Below are 15,413 nucleotides of genomic sequence, written 5' to 3' on the forward strand. Positions count from 1 at the left end.
TGACCATCTGCAATGTGGCCAAAATCTCAACGATACGCAGCCAAACAAGAGGCACTTTGGACACAAGCATTTGACGTTGGAACTGATCAAAAGATTGATTTAGCAGCGACATGATGTTTACGTGAAGGGCCCCTATTTTTTTGTCAAATGTCTTTATTGGTGAAAACAGTACTAATACAATAAAATTCACATTTTTCTTTTAAATCCCTCACCTTCACACCCCTTATATCAACCAAACAAAAGGGGGGGAAAAAATATAAAAAATAAAGGGCCCCTATTATTGGAATTCTAATTTTCCTCAATTTATATACCGGTACATATATGATCAAAGATATTTAATATAGACATTGTCAAAATTTGCTTATATGTGAGTGGTTGAATTTAAAGTTATTGCATTTTCAAAAATCCATCCTTTTTTACAGGCCATTTCAGACTTACACCAGTCAACGCATCACAACTGCACTCGGTCTTGATTGGCTCTCCTTACTAAACAGTTGCTAAAATCCTTCCAATCAGGCAAGTTTACAGCATTTGAAAGCTTGGTATTGTCAGCCAGTCAGAGTCAAATGTGACTGTTCAGTCTGTGGGAACTTTTTAACTAAGCTACATTTATTTGCAAAACACCATGAAGAACGTTATTCTCATTCTGAGCCATAGTATATTTGAAAACAAAATCTTGAATAACTGAATAATGTGGCACCTTTTTAATGATGTGAAATTCAAAGAGAGCTGTCAAAGAGTCACTGTGTTCATTTGCTTCGCCTCTCGAGCACTATATCCTTTTCAGGTTGATGTTTTTAGGTTTTTTGTATTCATAATTCCATCTATACTCTCAGCACAAGACTCAAATTATGAACAAGGCAAAATGATTCGAGTGTGAGCAGAATATTATAATCAGTTCGCTATTGTGATAGCAAGGTACGAAAGCCACAGGAGGACCTTGCTGATCTGACGGCCTATAGAGTGGAGTCCGTTTGGATTCCTCACGCTCACACTGACAGAATAGAGGGGCTGAATGAATGTGGTCTGGATCTGTGGAAGATGGTGAGACTCGGGGTATAAAGAGACGCTGAAGGACAGATTGTCTTCACTGTAATCCAGGTACAGCCTTACCCAGGAGGACAGAGAGCCTTGGTTCACCATGTCAACTGTGTGGTTGAAAGCCACTGTTGACCACTGTTACCAATCTGAACTCCAGGGCTAGATGTATAAAACTGCCTATATTCAAGACCAAAGATCTATGTACACTCAAAATTTTTAAGATGCATACAGTGTTTTTGTCAGATTTATAAAATCCTGCTTTGCTTCATTGTGAAACTGCGTGCACGTGTATCAGCCTAATGCTCACTCCCTAATTGGCCATAAATGCATGTCGACACCCATATTTCACCTGGTTTGCCCATAAATGCCAGTCATCATCATGGGCCAGAAAATAAAGACTCATTCTCGCCTTAGTCTTGAATGCAGTATTTTATTTATTTTTATTTACATAACCAAGCAGGTCAATTAAGAACAATTCTTATTTAAAATGATGGCCTGGCAAGAGGACAAAAGGAAGAAAGAGAAGAAAATAATAAATAAATAGTAAATAAGTGACTAAGCAAGACAAACAAAAAACAGTCCAGATAAGACTATCTGACACAGATGTTAAAAACCATGATATGGAATATATACATACATCACAGTATGGGAACTAGGAAATAATTAAACCACAGACCAAACAACTAAATAAATGTCCTCTAACAGCGCCAAAACAGCCATTATGCAGCTATATATTGTGAGCCATAATAGACTATTGATTGATAATGTGCAAGTCTGATATATCATCCGATATGTGTGTTATTCTTATTCCATAATGTTGTATAAGCTGGGTGACAACATCTAAAAATATTTCCTCTCACTAGAACAAAAAAAATTGTTAATCACATGCATCAACCTATAAATGTTGCCAACATGAAACACTATTGAGACCTAATAGGCTAATAGTTTAACATGGTGTGCTGAAAAGATTAAAGCTCCAAATAAAATGTCACCCAAATTCCCTCTTTGATGTGATCTTTTCATCCTTCTCCTTCCCACTTCGCTGTATCACACTCAGCTCAGCCGACTGATAAAAGTGTGTGTTGAACAGCAGGCGTGGAGATATGCACGTTCTCACGCTTCTACTTTTATAAGTTCCGATTTTTGTGTGGAAAGTGGCGTAGGCATACTTTTGTGCATATGCATCGTTTATATATCTGGCCCCAGGACTTTTCGTTGTATCCGTAGTTGGGAATTTCTCCTCTTCTCTCTCTCTCCACTTCCCAGTAAGAGTGACAAGTTAAACCCTCCTTGAAACCCACATGCCACCTGTCCGTAAACCTCTCTGGATGATAAGGATAAGGCTTGGCTCGCATCCATGTCACCCTTCTGCTCATCTTTAACCAAGATAGTTCCCTTTGTGGTGTGTTTTTTATTTCACTGCGAGCCAGCGGTAATCTGGGAGAAGAACAGAGCAGAGATGAAATCAAAGAAATCCACCTGAGATCTTCCCTGTCTTTGAAGAACCTCTTCTCCCATCATGCTTTTTCTCTATAAATTACTGCTTTCGCTACTGCAAATCAAGTTTCTCTTCATTTGTATTATCATCACATTATTTCTTAATAATGAAGTATACAGAGTATAATAATTGCACTGGCATTTGTTTACACATTTTACAAGATTCACAACATTTTTTGTACCCCAGAGTACAACACAATGATGAACAAGAAACAAAATAAACAGACATATAACACACAAATTGAATGATGTTTGAGATGAAGAGTTTTTATATACCTTTTAAACTATATAAAACATAGGTCAGCTCTGCATCTGTGGAAACACAAAAACAAATGTGACTATAATAACTTGCCAGTAGACTGAGGGAAGATTCTTATAACCATTGAATCACTGGCCTTGACAAATGTAAATTTTAGTCTTTGGCTTTATGGGACTTTGATTAGCAAAGATCCTCTCTCTGGCCTTTACTGTTGTCTGAACGTCCGCTGCAATCACTAAAAAGAGAAACGATACATGGAGTAAATATTGATAATTACAGTAAAGTGAATGGGTCTAAATGTAGTTGTATACTGTATATGCAAAATCTCAACTCGCCAATTCTTGAGATCTTGTGGCATTGCACTGTAGTTTCTCTTAGTTTCTCTCTTAGCTTAGATAGTGATAATGATGGAGAGAGCCTAAAAATGACACTTAAATGAAACTCTACTTTATTATTTTGCCTCCTTTGTATCTTTCTTTTCTTACTCCTCAATCTATCCTTTGTATGAGCTGTAACCCTGAACTCTATGTAACATGATTGTGCATGTTGGGCATAGCCACCATAGAGATATAACACAATAGTAAAATAATATAGCGTTATAGCTCTATGATAGCCACATTGAATGATTGTACTTTTGCAGAAAATGGACTGTGGAGTTACTAAGGAGAGCGAGCATTTTCCATGGAAAGTGGGAGCGGTTATGTGAGTGAAGGTGGATACGGTTCTCTGTGAGAGCGGCATCAGCTTGTCCTCTCCCGTTCTCTGCTCAGCCACAGCCTCTTCTTGTCCCATCAGAACTTCATTACCTTTACTCACAGTTGTTTGTTGTGGGGCTCTGATCAGCTGTTTCAGCTCAGAGCGACTGTCAATGGTGCCGACACAGAGGTGTTCAGTTTTGGATGATCATTTGCTCAGGACAGAAATCTAGATAGCTTGTTGCAATATGTAAACATATCTGTCAATTTCTGTCTTCTTGTATCTCCTTCTTTGTCTTCTGATGTATCTGTACACGTAGGAGAGAAAATGTCAGGATACAACGTTCCCTGCAAATTTCTTATGGTCAGTCTTCTCCACGATATATGATAATTGTTGTGATATTACTCCCGGTATAGCTGCTTTGCATCTACAATCACTGGACATTCAACTGTCATCTATTCCCTGCAGTAAAATAAGTTTGTGTTTTATGCTTTACCTGATTCTTAGTCCTTTCTGCTGCAGGTGAGATTTTATTGTGACCTTAAAGTCCATCCACAGAGCACTGATAGCAGGTGGACTGTTGATCGGTGCGAAAGAAAACCTCCAGGACTTTGTCATGACATGAACAGACCTTTTCTTGCAGTTTTTCAAAGGCTTTGCTCAAGTTGTGCACATAGGAATTTGTTGTGCGACTGGAGGAAAGTCTCACGTTAAGAACCCAGGCACACCAGACAGGATTTGAGGGCTCTCTGCTGTCTTGCGGTGCAGACATCACATGGTGCATCTCCGGGTCCAGCAAAAGAGAGCAGGAGGAACAGCTTCGACTCTTGTCTTTATTTTCTCTACCAATACTGCCAGTAGAGCCCTCTTCTTCAGAACAGCTTGGGTTTAAAGTCTATTTGCACTGTAGGCAGCTGCATACCTTTCCAGGCATCATGATCCCAGCAGCTTTCAGGACCGTCTCTGCAGTAGCCGTGTCCACCGAAAAGAGTGACAGGTTCATTAAGTAGATAAAGACAGGACAGAACAACTCGTCATGGTCTTACTTAATGCTCTGGTCAGTCTTTTCTACCACCAACCTTGTGGAATTGAGGCTTTGATAGGTACTGGGTGTAGTATAGCGGGATGTAGTTGGGTTTTTGTCTCTGGTTTTCACTGCAGCAGGGAGATATGGTGTTTAAGTGATACGGCGAAGATCTTATTTGTGCATGAGAGAAATGTTTGGACAGCAGAGAATATTACATGTGGAAACAGTTTGGAAATATATGGAAATAATTTCACATAACTGAAGTTTGTCTCAATGTCTTGTTTTCAATGAAGGACACGGTTGCACTCTCCTGAACAGCTGTGCAACCGAAAGCAGTGCGAACCACCTTGATATTTCGGCAGGTTTTGTGTCAGAAATTCAACTTGATTGAACTTTGACCTCCAAATATGCTGACCTCTACGAGGCGCTGTCCTGGCTTTTTGTGTGTACTTCATGTTACTATCATCTTCAAGTCGGCGCTACATCAAATTAAATGACTAGAAACCACATAATATCAATGCAGTTAGTTGAAAGGAAAACACAACTAACGCTACATAAAACACTGTAATTCCAAGTGTTGATGTTCAACACTAGCAGATGGATCTTGTCTGTGACCCAGTGTTAAATAATAAATCTATGCAGAATTGCAAAATACACGTGATTTGGCTGTTAACGTGTCAGGCTATGTATAGCTTAGAGGGGTCAAACTACAATGTTATTACACTCAGGAAATTCACTGTTCATTCAGTGGTGAAAAATCAACCTAATTAGATCTTATAACTTACATTTCAATATTGCAGGCCACCCATAAATTCTATTTGGCCACTTGGCAATAAAATCCTGGCTATGCAAATAGTCCATGGATTTGAACAGGTGACCTTCTGGTCACAAGCCTGCTTCTCAAAACCAAGCAATAGAGTTGTGTGAGTAGTGAAAATATGGATAATCTCTGAGTGTCCCAGTTCACCCCCAACCACCCCAGAGTAAAAATAATAGAGAAAAATAGAGATGCTTCATATCTATTTTGTATACTTGGGTATTAATCAATTCTTATACTCTTATATTTCAATTCAAAACAAGGTAATACACTGTTACACTGGACAGAACACGGTTCTCTGTGATGTTACCTGTCTCTGTAAGGTAGCATTATGATGTCATGTCAAACACACATACTCAAAAGTCACATTCTGTCACATTTGCGTTTTCTAAACTAACTAAACACAGACCCAACTGATAAGACTTTGCTGCCAAAATGATTCCATTTCACCATCTCCAAAGGACGAACACACCAGGTATGTTACACCTTTCACACAAGCTTTACTGCAGCATTGCTCTTAAGGACATAGAGATGGCATGGTACACTTTGAACAGGCCATATTGACAAGTTATTACATTGTGCAGTAGTTTTTACATTGTCAATTTCTACATGCCTTAACCCGCTGTGTGATTTCAAAGCACAAGAAAAATATGATGTTCTCCGATAACTCTGTTTTTTTCCCTGTTGGGGAATTGTGTTCCTATAGAGGATTCAGATGAACCAGCCCATGAGCCCAGACTTTCTCCAGAGGAAGCCAAGTATCTGGACTACACCGCCTGCCACAGCGCTCCATGGAGCCAGGAGTTTGCCGAATACCGCCGGAGGCTGGCTAAATACTCTGGAGCTAGACTGAACACACCACATGCCTACAGCTCCTCCGGTCGCCAAGAGGATACTGGTAGATGTCAGACTGACAGAGTGACTCCACACCACACCCGGCAGTCACTTGGTAGCCCAGCTGACACAACCGACATAACAAATGGTCGGTGTGAAGCCTCTGCACAGAGAGCTGTAGCCCTCAGCGATGCAGCTCCAGGATGTCCAAGGCCTGCTCCTCAACTCACTGTGACTGGACAGTCAAATCAAGGAGCCAACAGGTCAAACGAGCGACAGTACCGTCCACTTCAGAGCCGTTCTCATATCAGCCGTGTGTACTCTGGTGTTGTGAATGCCTATAGCATACCCTCCGCCCAGCCTGAGGCCACAGCTCAGAGTGGTGACCATGGTAGCTCACTTGGCATCACCAAACGCAAATGGCGCCGTGATGAGAGCCTCGACAGCTCACAGGACAAGGAGGAAGGAAACTCCAGGAAAGTCCAAAAGATGGATGATGACCAGCTGGGAAGCAGGATGGTGACCAGGTCCATGACTCAGAGGCTCAGGAGGAAAGCCCAGGGAAGTCTCTCTGCTAGAGGACTCCTGTGAGGAGATCTGAAGAACTTATCAACTACCCTTGAGTCTACCAAAAATTAAATTAATTAATTAATTAAAATATTTTGACTTTACTTTGGTGTTTTGTTGGTGTTTTTGGTATTGGTGTTTTAGTGTTGTTACAAAAAAGCCTTCAATGCCAGAACATTATTTTATCTTGAGCACCATGCTCTGTTCATTCACACAGTTCCACATGTTCACACTGGGACTTTCAACCTGTCCACTTGCCCTCTGCCCAGTGCATGCTGGGATAGGCGTTTAGCCCTCTGCAACAATGAGAAGGACTAAGAGGGAAGAGAGAATGAATGAAATCTATGAGCTGCCAGCGTCTTTTGTTACTCTGTCATTCATCATCTCTGAGCAGTGCTTCTCATCTCTTTGATGTTGAGCACTGAATCCCCGCAGGCATGACAGCAGGCGCATCTCTTTCTTTGAGGGGCTCCAAAATCAAACCAACTTCACCCACTGTGGCATCAACAATGGCCGTCACCACTTGTGGGCCAATGAAACGACGCTCTTTCTTCCAGATCTCTGCGATACGTTTTGCAGTGACTTCTCTCTGGATGGAAAGGACATTGACATCCCGAATGCAGCAAGAAAAGCTGGTCTGATGTTCCAGAGAGCAGGAGAGCTTGTCGAAAGCACCCTTTGTGACTGTGATAACCAGATCACTTCGATAGCATCACAAATGAGAGCGTGGTGGATGGACCCTGAAGCCCTGAAGGCTGGAGCTCGCCTCCTCATGCTTCTCCATCAGGCTCCCGATTGCCTGGTCAGTCTAATGATCTGAGGGTTCCTGTAGATTGTGATGATTTAAAACAAAGTCAATATATCTAGTTCCCCTCATTGTCTTAACCTTTTCTTCCTGGTGACTAATGTGAAAAGGAAGGCTGTCACGTTCAGACAAGAGCAACATGCGAGCTTCAAAGTCAATATCTGTCATTTTCATGTTGACATTCACCTCCCAGGTCTTATAAAGACAATTGGATACAGCAACATTTACATTTTTAGTTAAAGAATCTAGTTTGATGTGACAATGCTCTGGGGGACTTTACTGTGCTGTTGGAGCCTCAGACTGATAATCTCTGTCTACATGGACATGGAAGTGATCAGAGGTGGTTATAAAACACAGGAGACAATTTAATTGAGTTTATCTGGTGTTTGATTTTGGACTGTGCCTGAAACAAGCAGACTGAGCAAACTTGCAGACCCCGTTCATTGCAGTGCATTGAGTGAAAATATCACTCATTAACTTCTTACTGCACAGCTTAATCATAATGCAAAATGTTTCAAATGGGTTTTTCAATGACCTATCCTTCAGCTATCCAGTCCATGGATATTCAGGATGTCCTTCAGAAATAATTATTGAAGCTACACAATAAATTAAGCAGCACTAAAACACAGAATCTCACTATTGAACTGCTCGGTTTGGGGAGAAGGCATGGAATGTGCATGTTCCGTTGCTATGGGAGATTGTAGAATGGGAGAATGTATTTATTCTTGATTCATTAAAGGTGGATTTTTTTAAACTATTTTTTCTTCAGCAAAGCCTAACAATACATATTGACATAGCATATAAATAAAATAAAAAAGCAAATCAAAGCAATCAAATTCTGGTCACTATCACAAAGTAATTATTCACAATAAAATATCAAAAGCATTCTGAATTATCCAAGAACATCAATTAGACTGAAAAGTGTGGATCAAATGAAGGAGATAAGAAAATAAAGAAGACAAAAAACAACCTCATATCATAACATTGCTTCAAGGTGTTTGTTAGAGCAGCTTTTCAGGGAATCAAAAAACAGAAATGAGCAGAAGATGAGTAACAAACTACGGGAGCAGACACCTGCCACCTTTTCTATTCTCATGGGCACAAACAATCCCAGGTCAAAGGCACATTTTCACGGATCCTCTCCGAAGTGTATCTCCTGAAAGCTGATTTAAAGTCAAACAGGCTTTTCGAATGCAGATGAAATTCATTTGCTTTTGCTTTTTTTTTCTCCAACAGCACATAATCCAGAATGTGTGTCACTTTCAGAGGGTATGGAGATTTAAGCGATTTCAAGACAGCTCCTTAAAGTCTTCCATTTAAAATTCATTGAAAACAGATTTGGGGAAGATGGGGGGGGAAAAAATCAATTTGAAACGGTTATGAGTTATGAAAACAAATTCCACATTGATTGGCTCTCGCTCTTATCTTGCCCGTGTAAACAAATATTCCACGGCAGGAAAATGCATAATTGCATCAGCCTCAGTGTTGCTGAAGGTCAGAATCAGCTGATACAATTATGGGCAGTTTAGGAGCCATACCAGTTTGGAATAATGAGAAGAGCTACTCTGACATGAACAATGGTGCCAATTCCTCCACAGCTATTGCAGCCATCGATCTAACTAAAGCCCAGAAATACAAACCTTTACGGAGCGAAATTCTTACATCAGAAATATCAGTGAGCTTATTTGTTTTCTCAAATGCACAAACATGATAATCTTTCATGAGACAGTATGAATTTTTAACCGACTTGCTGCCTTGGGGTTGGTTTTGAAACAAAATAACTTCCAGTCCACCTGCCCTAATTTACACAGGCATATTCATAAATTATAAACAGAACAAGAATAATCAATTTAACCTTGAATGCATCTTGTATTCGGAGTGATGTACTAGTAAATCACAGTGAAAGGCAAAAGTTGGAAGAATACAAACGTCCTGAATCTAAATCCTGGTGCTTGCTGCTTGTTTTTTTCCAGGCTGGAGTCTCCAACACGGACACTGACCATGGAGGCTCCCAGAGGGGTGGAGGTGAGCGCCGCCACGGGGACGCTGAAGGTCGGCGGGCGAAAGGACCTGCAGCTGCAGTCCACAGAGGGAGAGGTGAGCGGGATGCACGCTCCTGAAAAGGCCTAAATTAGCATGAGAATTTCCCCCGCGAGCAGAAGCTCCCCCTGTCCACCTGCCGCATTCACTGACCGCATTTGCATTCGTTTACCTGTTGGAGATGGTGTTGCATCACTTTGGGGCAGGTCTGATGATGTTATTGGATGCAGGGTTGGGGGTCAATTAATGAATGAACACATCAGTTACAATTCAACTGATGAATTGGAATTGGAATTTGAAAAAACCTACAGGAAATTGAATTGGAATATCAGTGAAATTCCATGTTTTTTTTTTGTTTTTTCTTACTACATATCTGAGATTACACATCTTATATATTATCAAAACTGAATATCATAAATGTTGAAGGGACATTTCAGGTGGTATTTGATGCATAACATGTAAACATAATACATTATGGTTGAATGTATTTGATTTGTTTGATGTTTGATTTATAATGTTTAGCAAGTCAAGACAAACTTTCTTAGAAGTGGAATTTAATAGAACTAATGCAGTGCCCGTTCAAAATAGGCGTAGGCTATCAGTCGCTTGCTTTGAGCCCCGCTGCTGCTGTTCGCTTGTTTATTCAAAGTTTATTAATATTGAATGTGTCGCGTGTCCAATCCAACACTGCACGTCCTTGGGTCCTCAGCAATACACCCGCCCCGGTGGCTCACCGAGTACAGCGTGTACCATATAAGGCTCAGTCCTTCCCGCAGCAACCTGGGTTCAAATCTGGCCCGCGGTCATTTGCTGCATGTCCTCCCTTCTCTCTCGCCTGTCTCTCTCTCACTAGCTCTGTCAAATAAAGCATAAAATGCCTAAAATAAATCTTTAAAAAATAAAAAAAATCCTGTCATTCCAATTCACATTCTGCGTCCTTAGAGCTGGGTGCAATTCCAATTTCAACTCCAGAAATGTAATTTGAATGTACCATGCATTCTCAATTCAATTCATGATTGGATAACATCCATCATGTCTCTTAATATTCCCCATCAGATACTTCTAGATGCCGGCACCATCCGTCTGGGAAGCCTCCCGCTCGGCGTCTACACAGATTCTCCCCCCGGCCCGGCCTCGCAGAAACAGCCCGTGTACGAGGTGTGCGTCTGCCCCAGTGGCAAGATCTACCTTTCCCCCGCCGAGAGCAGCTCCACCTGCCAGGCCATGAGCAACATCTGCCTCTGGAGCTGACCTGGGAGCAGCGCTGTTGATCCGGGACGAATCTGTCTGCCCCGGAGCTGCTCGACGTTCAGACCGAGACGGGACTTCAATGTAATGTCTGTCGGAGAGAATGGAACTCACCTGGGCCGAGGTGGAGCTCAACCTCTGCAGCATCTGAGCTGGTCTGAGTTCAGATTAGTATGGGAACGTCCTAGTCCGAAGCCTGCAAGGGAACTAATGGAGGTCCAGACTCTTGTACCACAGACAGTCTCTGGGGGGAACGGCAGCCGGAGCAGCTCTCTGAAATCAAGCGTCAGGAATATCAAACACAAACAGGAACATCTCCTTTACGTTTTATCAGAAGCCAGAGGACGCACCTTTTATTTTTCTACTCTAGGTTCATTATTGCAGATACGCAGTGACAGTCTTCAGGATTGAGAGGGAATAGATGGGGAGAAGATAAAACACAGGTGCCTTCTGCTTTGAAAAGAGGAACGTATCGTGACTAATATTAAACCTGTCACTCTCTTTTTAATCAGGGAAGGACAGCCAGAGGTTTGTGGAGGTGTAACGGTAGAAACTGATGCAAGCACAAATCTGCCATGATTTTTTTCAAAATCCAGAATTTGAAATATTTGTTTTCGAGCAAGCTCAATAGAAATTGTACTATTTTTTTTCCACTATATTAGGAGCTGTGTAAGTTGAAATTAAACATTTTTCTATGTGGCATATATTGTACTTGAAGCTTAACTTTGATAAAGACAACTGAAACGATGTAAATATGCTGTCTTGGATGATCCAGTGGTAACTAGAACAAGCATGCACTTCACAAGATTTCCCAACTCTAAGGTAATCATTCTACCTTTTCTTGAGTACAGAAGATGATCCCAATATTACAACATATGAGAAAATTCATATTATAACATCTTAATTTAGTAAAAATAAGAATTAATGTAGTTAAAATAAGAATTAATGTAGTTAAGTCGTGCTGTTGTAGGTCTTAATGCATATCCACCTTGCTAACTTGAAAAGTTTCTCAAGTTGCCTGCTAGTAGCTCTTGTATGTTATAACCCAAATCGCTGTGTGAACTGTTCTTCTCTCCATGGTGGAGTTTCACAGGAGAGCGTGGCCCGACCTTGGCACCGCAGCCGAGAGCCAGACAGGCAGCGGCGTGTCAGCAGGATCTGTCGGCGGGAGCGGTCCTGCTCCACTCCGCTTCCTCGTCCTCCCGCGTCGAGCATCGCCGCCCTCCGGCAGAGACGAGTGTGGGGGGGATGAGAGCCATGATGCCATTCTAACAAGAGCTCAGCTGCCCTCGCAGCCACCCGCTCACTGAGCTCTCTGTAAGTAGCATGGTGATTGTTTTTTAAAGGTTCTGAGCTTTAAAGCTGCACTAGGCAAGACTTTTCTTCAAAACTACACCTGTCTTGTCAGCCTAAATCACTAAGTTGGGCTGCAATAGAGAAGAGTGTCCCATCACCACTAATTGAGACTCCTTAGATTCACCCTATTTGCTCAAATTACATTCTGGTGTTGGGTATGAACACTTTTCTGCCTGCAGCAAGGGACAAATTCAAAATTAAGAGTGAAATACAAACAGAGAAAGCTGGACTCACCATCAGATCTTTTGTCTCTTTCATCCCTTTGGTTTCCTTTGGTATAAAGCATCACAGACCGGCCGGGTTGGTAACATGTACGCGTGCCGTGTGCAGGTTACTGACGTCACATTATAGGATTTCTGGGTATAAACGTTCAAATTTGAAGGTGAAGTTCAAACAGTTGCCTCAGTACCATTTGGAGGCGCTAAGGTGCCTATTGCAGCTTTGACTGTCCAATAAGTCCAACTGTCCTGTAGCTTTATTGTGGTACGCCTGCTTGATATACTGCTGCACTGCTACAGGGTTTGGAAACTCGCTGTCTGAATGTTTGATACTAGGACTGGCAGTATATTACAGCTAAATGTGAGTTGTACTCGTATTTAGATTTTTTTTACATTTGCCATGTTCATAAACACTGGGGTCGAACAGACCTGTATCTTGAGTAGTGATGAGTTAACATTTTAAATATGACCAGAATTTAGATTAAATTCTGGATTGTATCTTTAAGAGTCACACTTGAATTACAGACGTGACAGTATGTGGATATATTGCTTTGAAGTTCATTGGTTGACATGATTATGAAATGATAATCCTGCATAAGAAATTGCGCAAAGTCGGATGCCAAATCTTGAGGACATCTGGTGGAAATTGGAGCCGTTGATGCCCTGTCTGGGAGTTAAAGTAGGTTGCAAAGCTCAGCTACAGTAACATAAAGGAACAGAGAACATTGCTTTATTGAAAAAAAAAAAAGAATCTAATGAAGTGATTTGAAAGTGATGCCACAACAGCCTCAGGAAGCACGGTGAAATGAATACACATTACACTAAACAAAACAGGCAAACTGATGGGAATCAATACAATTATACATAGCAGGCCCAAATCAAACCAAGTCATATCAGTTGGGTTTTGTTATGCTCCCTCTTAATTGAATTTGATGTTATTGTGTATAGAACAAATTAAAGTGACGGGGTATTGGATTACTGGATGTTTGCCAGAGTATTTGGGAGAGTTCAGACAAGGGAGAAAATTTGGATCGGAGATTTAGTATAGAAGACAAAGAGAAGAAAATCACTTTGTTTACTAATCAAAACATGAAAATTGTCCAGCCTCCCTCTAGTCAGGCAAAAAGAAAACATACATTAAAGATGGCCTGTATAGGACTTTGAGTATAACATTGTAAAATGAGTTGTGGAAATGACTGTTAAACTTCTTTCTATAGCCGCTATGAGCTGCATTCTATCAGCATATTTCATTATTCCCCTTTTCCCCCTTCTTTTGATGTGCATCCTGCTAGTACACAGCAAAGAGGATTCTGCGGTTCACCTGGTGGATGCTGCTGTATTATAAAGGTTCTCCGTGGCCACAGGCAATCTATAAACTTGGCCCAAGGAGAGTATTTAAAACAGTGCTGAGAGCAGCTATTGTCGTAGCTTGTCGGTGCACAGTCAAGGGTGGGTGCACACCGCAAGATTTCTGGTACTAATTAAGCCTGAAGTTGCCATCACAACCAAATTTTCCACATCTGGGTGTTGCAAGAAAAACTAGACGTTGCATTTTAATCCCGTTTTTCCCAAAATCCATGTGGAATGGTTAGCTTCTTAGCAGCAGCTGGTGTTTTAAGGACATTTGATCAAGGATTATGAAACATGTCAGCGGCTCCTGTGACACCCACTGGTCTAGCATTAGTGATAAATAAATTTAGCTGATGTTGGTGGTGACTCTCAGAGAACTGGATCATGATTTGCAGTCTCACCTGGTTCTTAAGGCTACTTTTAATTCTCTATTTCAAATTGTGAGCAATATAATAATCAGTGCCTTTCCCTTTAACTACAGTACATTGAAGAGAAATTACACATGGAAATAGAGCTACATTTTAGGCATTTAACTGATACTCTTTGACGGGACACAGCTGTTGTAGGACTTGAACCTGTGACCATCCCGTTACAGGATAGGTATTCCAAGCCACCCTGCCACTTATTTGCCTTGCCAAGTCACATCCCGCACTACACCTTCTCTGTGTGGAGTAAGGGCAACATTAGTTAACGCTGAGACAAAGGATCGCTCTGTACGTTTGCATGACTTATGGGCTTGTTAGGAAAGTAGTCTCAAATCCCAAAACTCTAATAATTCAGATTTCCCCTCAGACAGGGCTGATGAATGAGACCCTATTTTTGGGAGAGTTTGATGATGGTTGAAAGGTGCCGTGGACCTGGGAAGAATTCAATCATCAATCTGTGTGAGGGAATTAAACATTTCCACTGCTGGTTAAAGATCTGCTTTTTTGCATATCTGAAAGTTTCAATGCCTGTAACATAGTTCTAAATGAGACTATGGTCAATTTGAATATTGAATAAGTGTAAAAAATTATTTGGTCCCAGCCCTGGAAATGGTTATACCAAAGCTAAAGTACAGTTTTCTATTCACAATGGTTTTGACAAGTACAAGGTGATAGAATGAAGATTTATTCTCACTGCAGTAGACTGGATTTTAGGCTCCTTCCATTCAGGCCATGTGACAAAATCTAATCTGCTGATCACTCTTGATAGTTTGACAAATCTGTCCACATGACGCTCTATATGGCCCAGATCAGATTAGTGCATTCAGACAGTAGCAGGCTGAAATGGCTCACAAGCACAGGGAACGTCATCTTTAATCCATGAAAAGAAGATAGTTTATCTTATCTTAAAACATGGCCTAATTAGATTTAATTTTCAGCTTGATTGTAAGACCATTTTCAATTAGTAGCCATGGTACGCCCGATTTATAAAATTAACGCAGCTGAATTAAGCTTAGCATGCAACTTTTTCGTTTTGTTTCACGTCACCCAGTTCCAGTCCCCCGCCCTAAAATAATTGAAATAGGTCAGTGTCTCATAAATCAATATAAACAATGAAATTTGATCTCCGGATCTCGACACGGATTTCAACACATTCCTAAATCAAACCTCGACCTTGAGATGTAAAAGCTCCCAGCTCAACATAAGTATGAGGGTCAGGTGCATACAGCATTA

General features: G+C 41.1%; 1 protein-coding gene across 3 annotated transcripts in view; it reads left to right on the forward strand.

The window, feature by feature from the left end:
• The window catches only part of LOC139657848 (zeta-sarcoglycan), a 30,757-nt gene extending 19,923 nt beyond the window's left edge, over positions 1-10,834 (forward strand). For all 3 annotated transcript variants that reach the window (XM_071535793.1, XM_071535795.1, XM_071535794.1), the window contains 2 exons: positions 9,517-9,640; positions 10,640-10,834. In XM_071535793.1, coding sequence (XP_071391894.1) covers positions 9,517-9,640; positions 10,640-10,834 — 319 coding nt within the window. The remainder of the gene's footprint in view (positions 1-9,516; positions 9,641-10,639) is intronic.
• The last annotated feature ends 4,579 nt before the right edge of the window (positions 10,835-15,413 follow it).

Source organism: Centroberyx affinis, unplaced genomic scaffold (assembly GCF_046629955.1).
Source record: "Centroberyx affinis isolate AG114_WGS23_722 - 3 ecotype Tasmania unplaced genomic scaffold, CSIRO-AGI_Caff_v1 ptg002764l_1, whole genome shotgun sequence".
In the NCBI taxonomy this organism is placed as follows: domain Eukaryota; kingdom Metazoa; phylum Chordata; class Actinopteri; order Beryciformes; family Berycidae; genus Centroberyx; species Centroberyx affinis.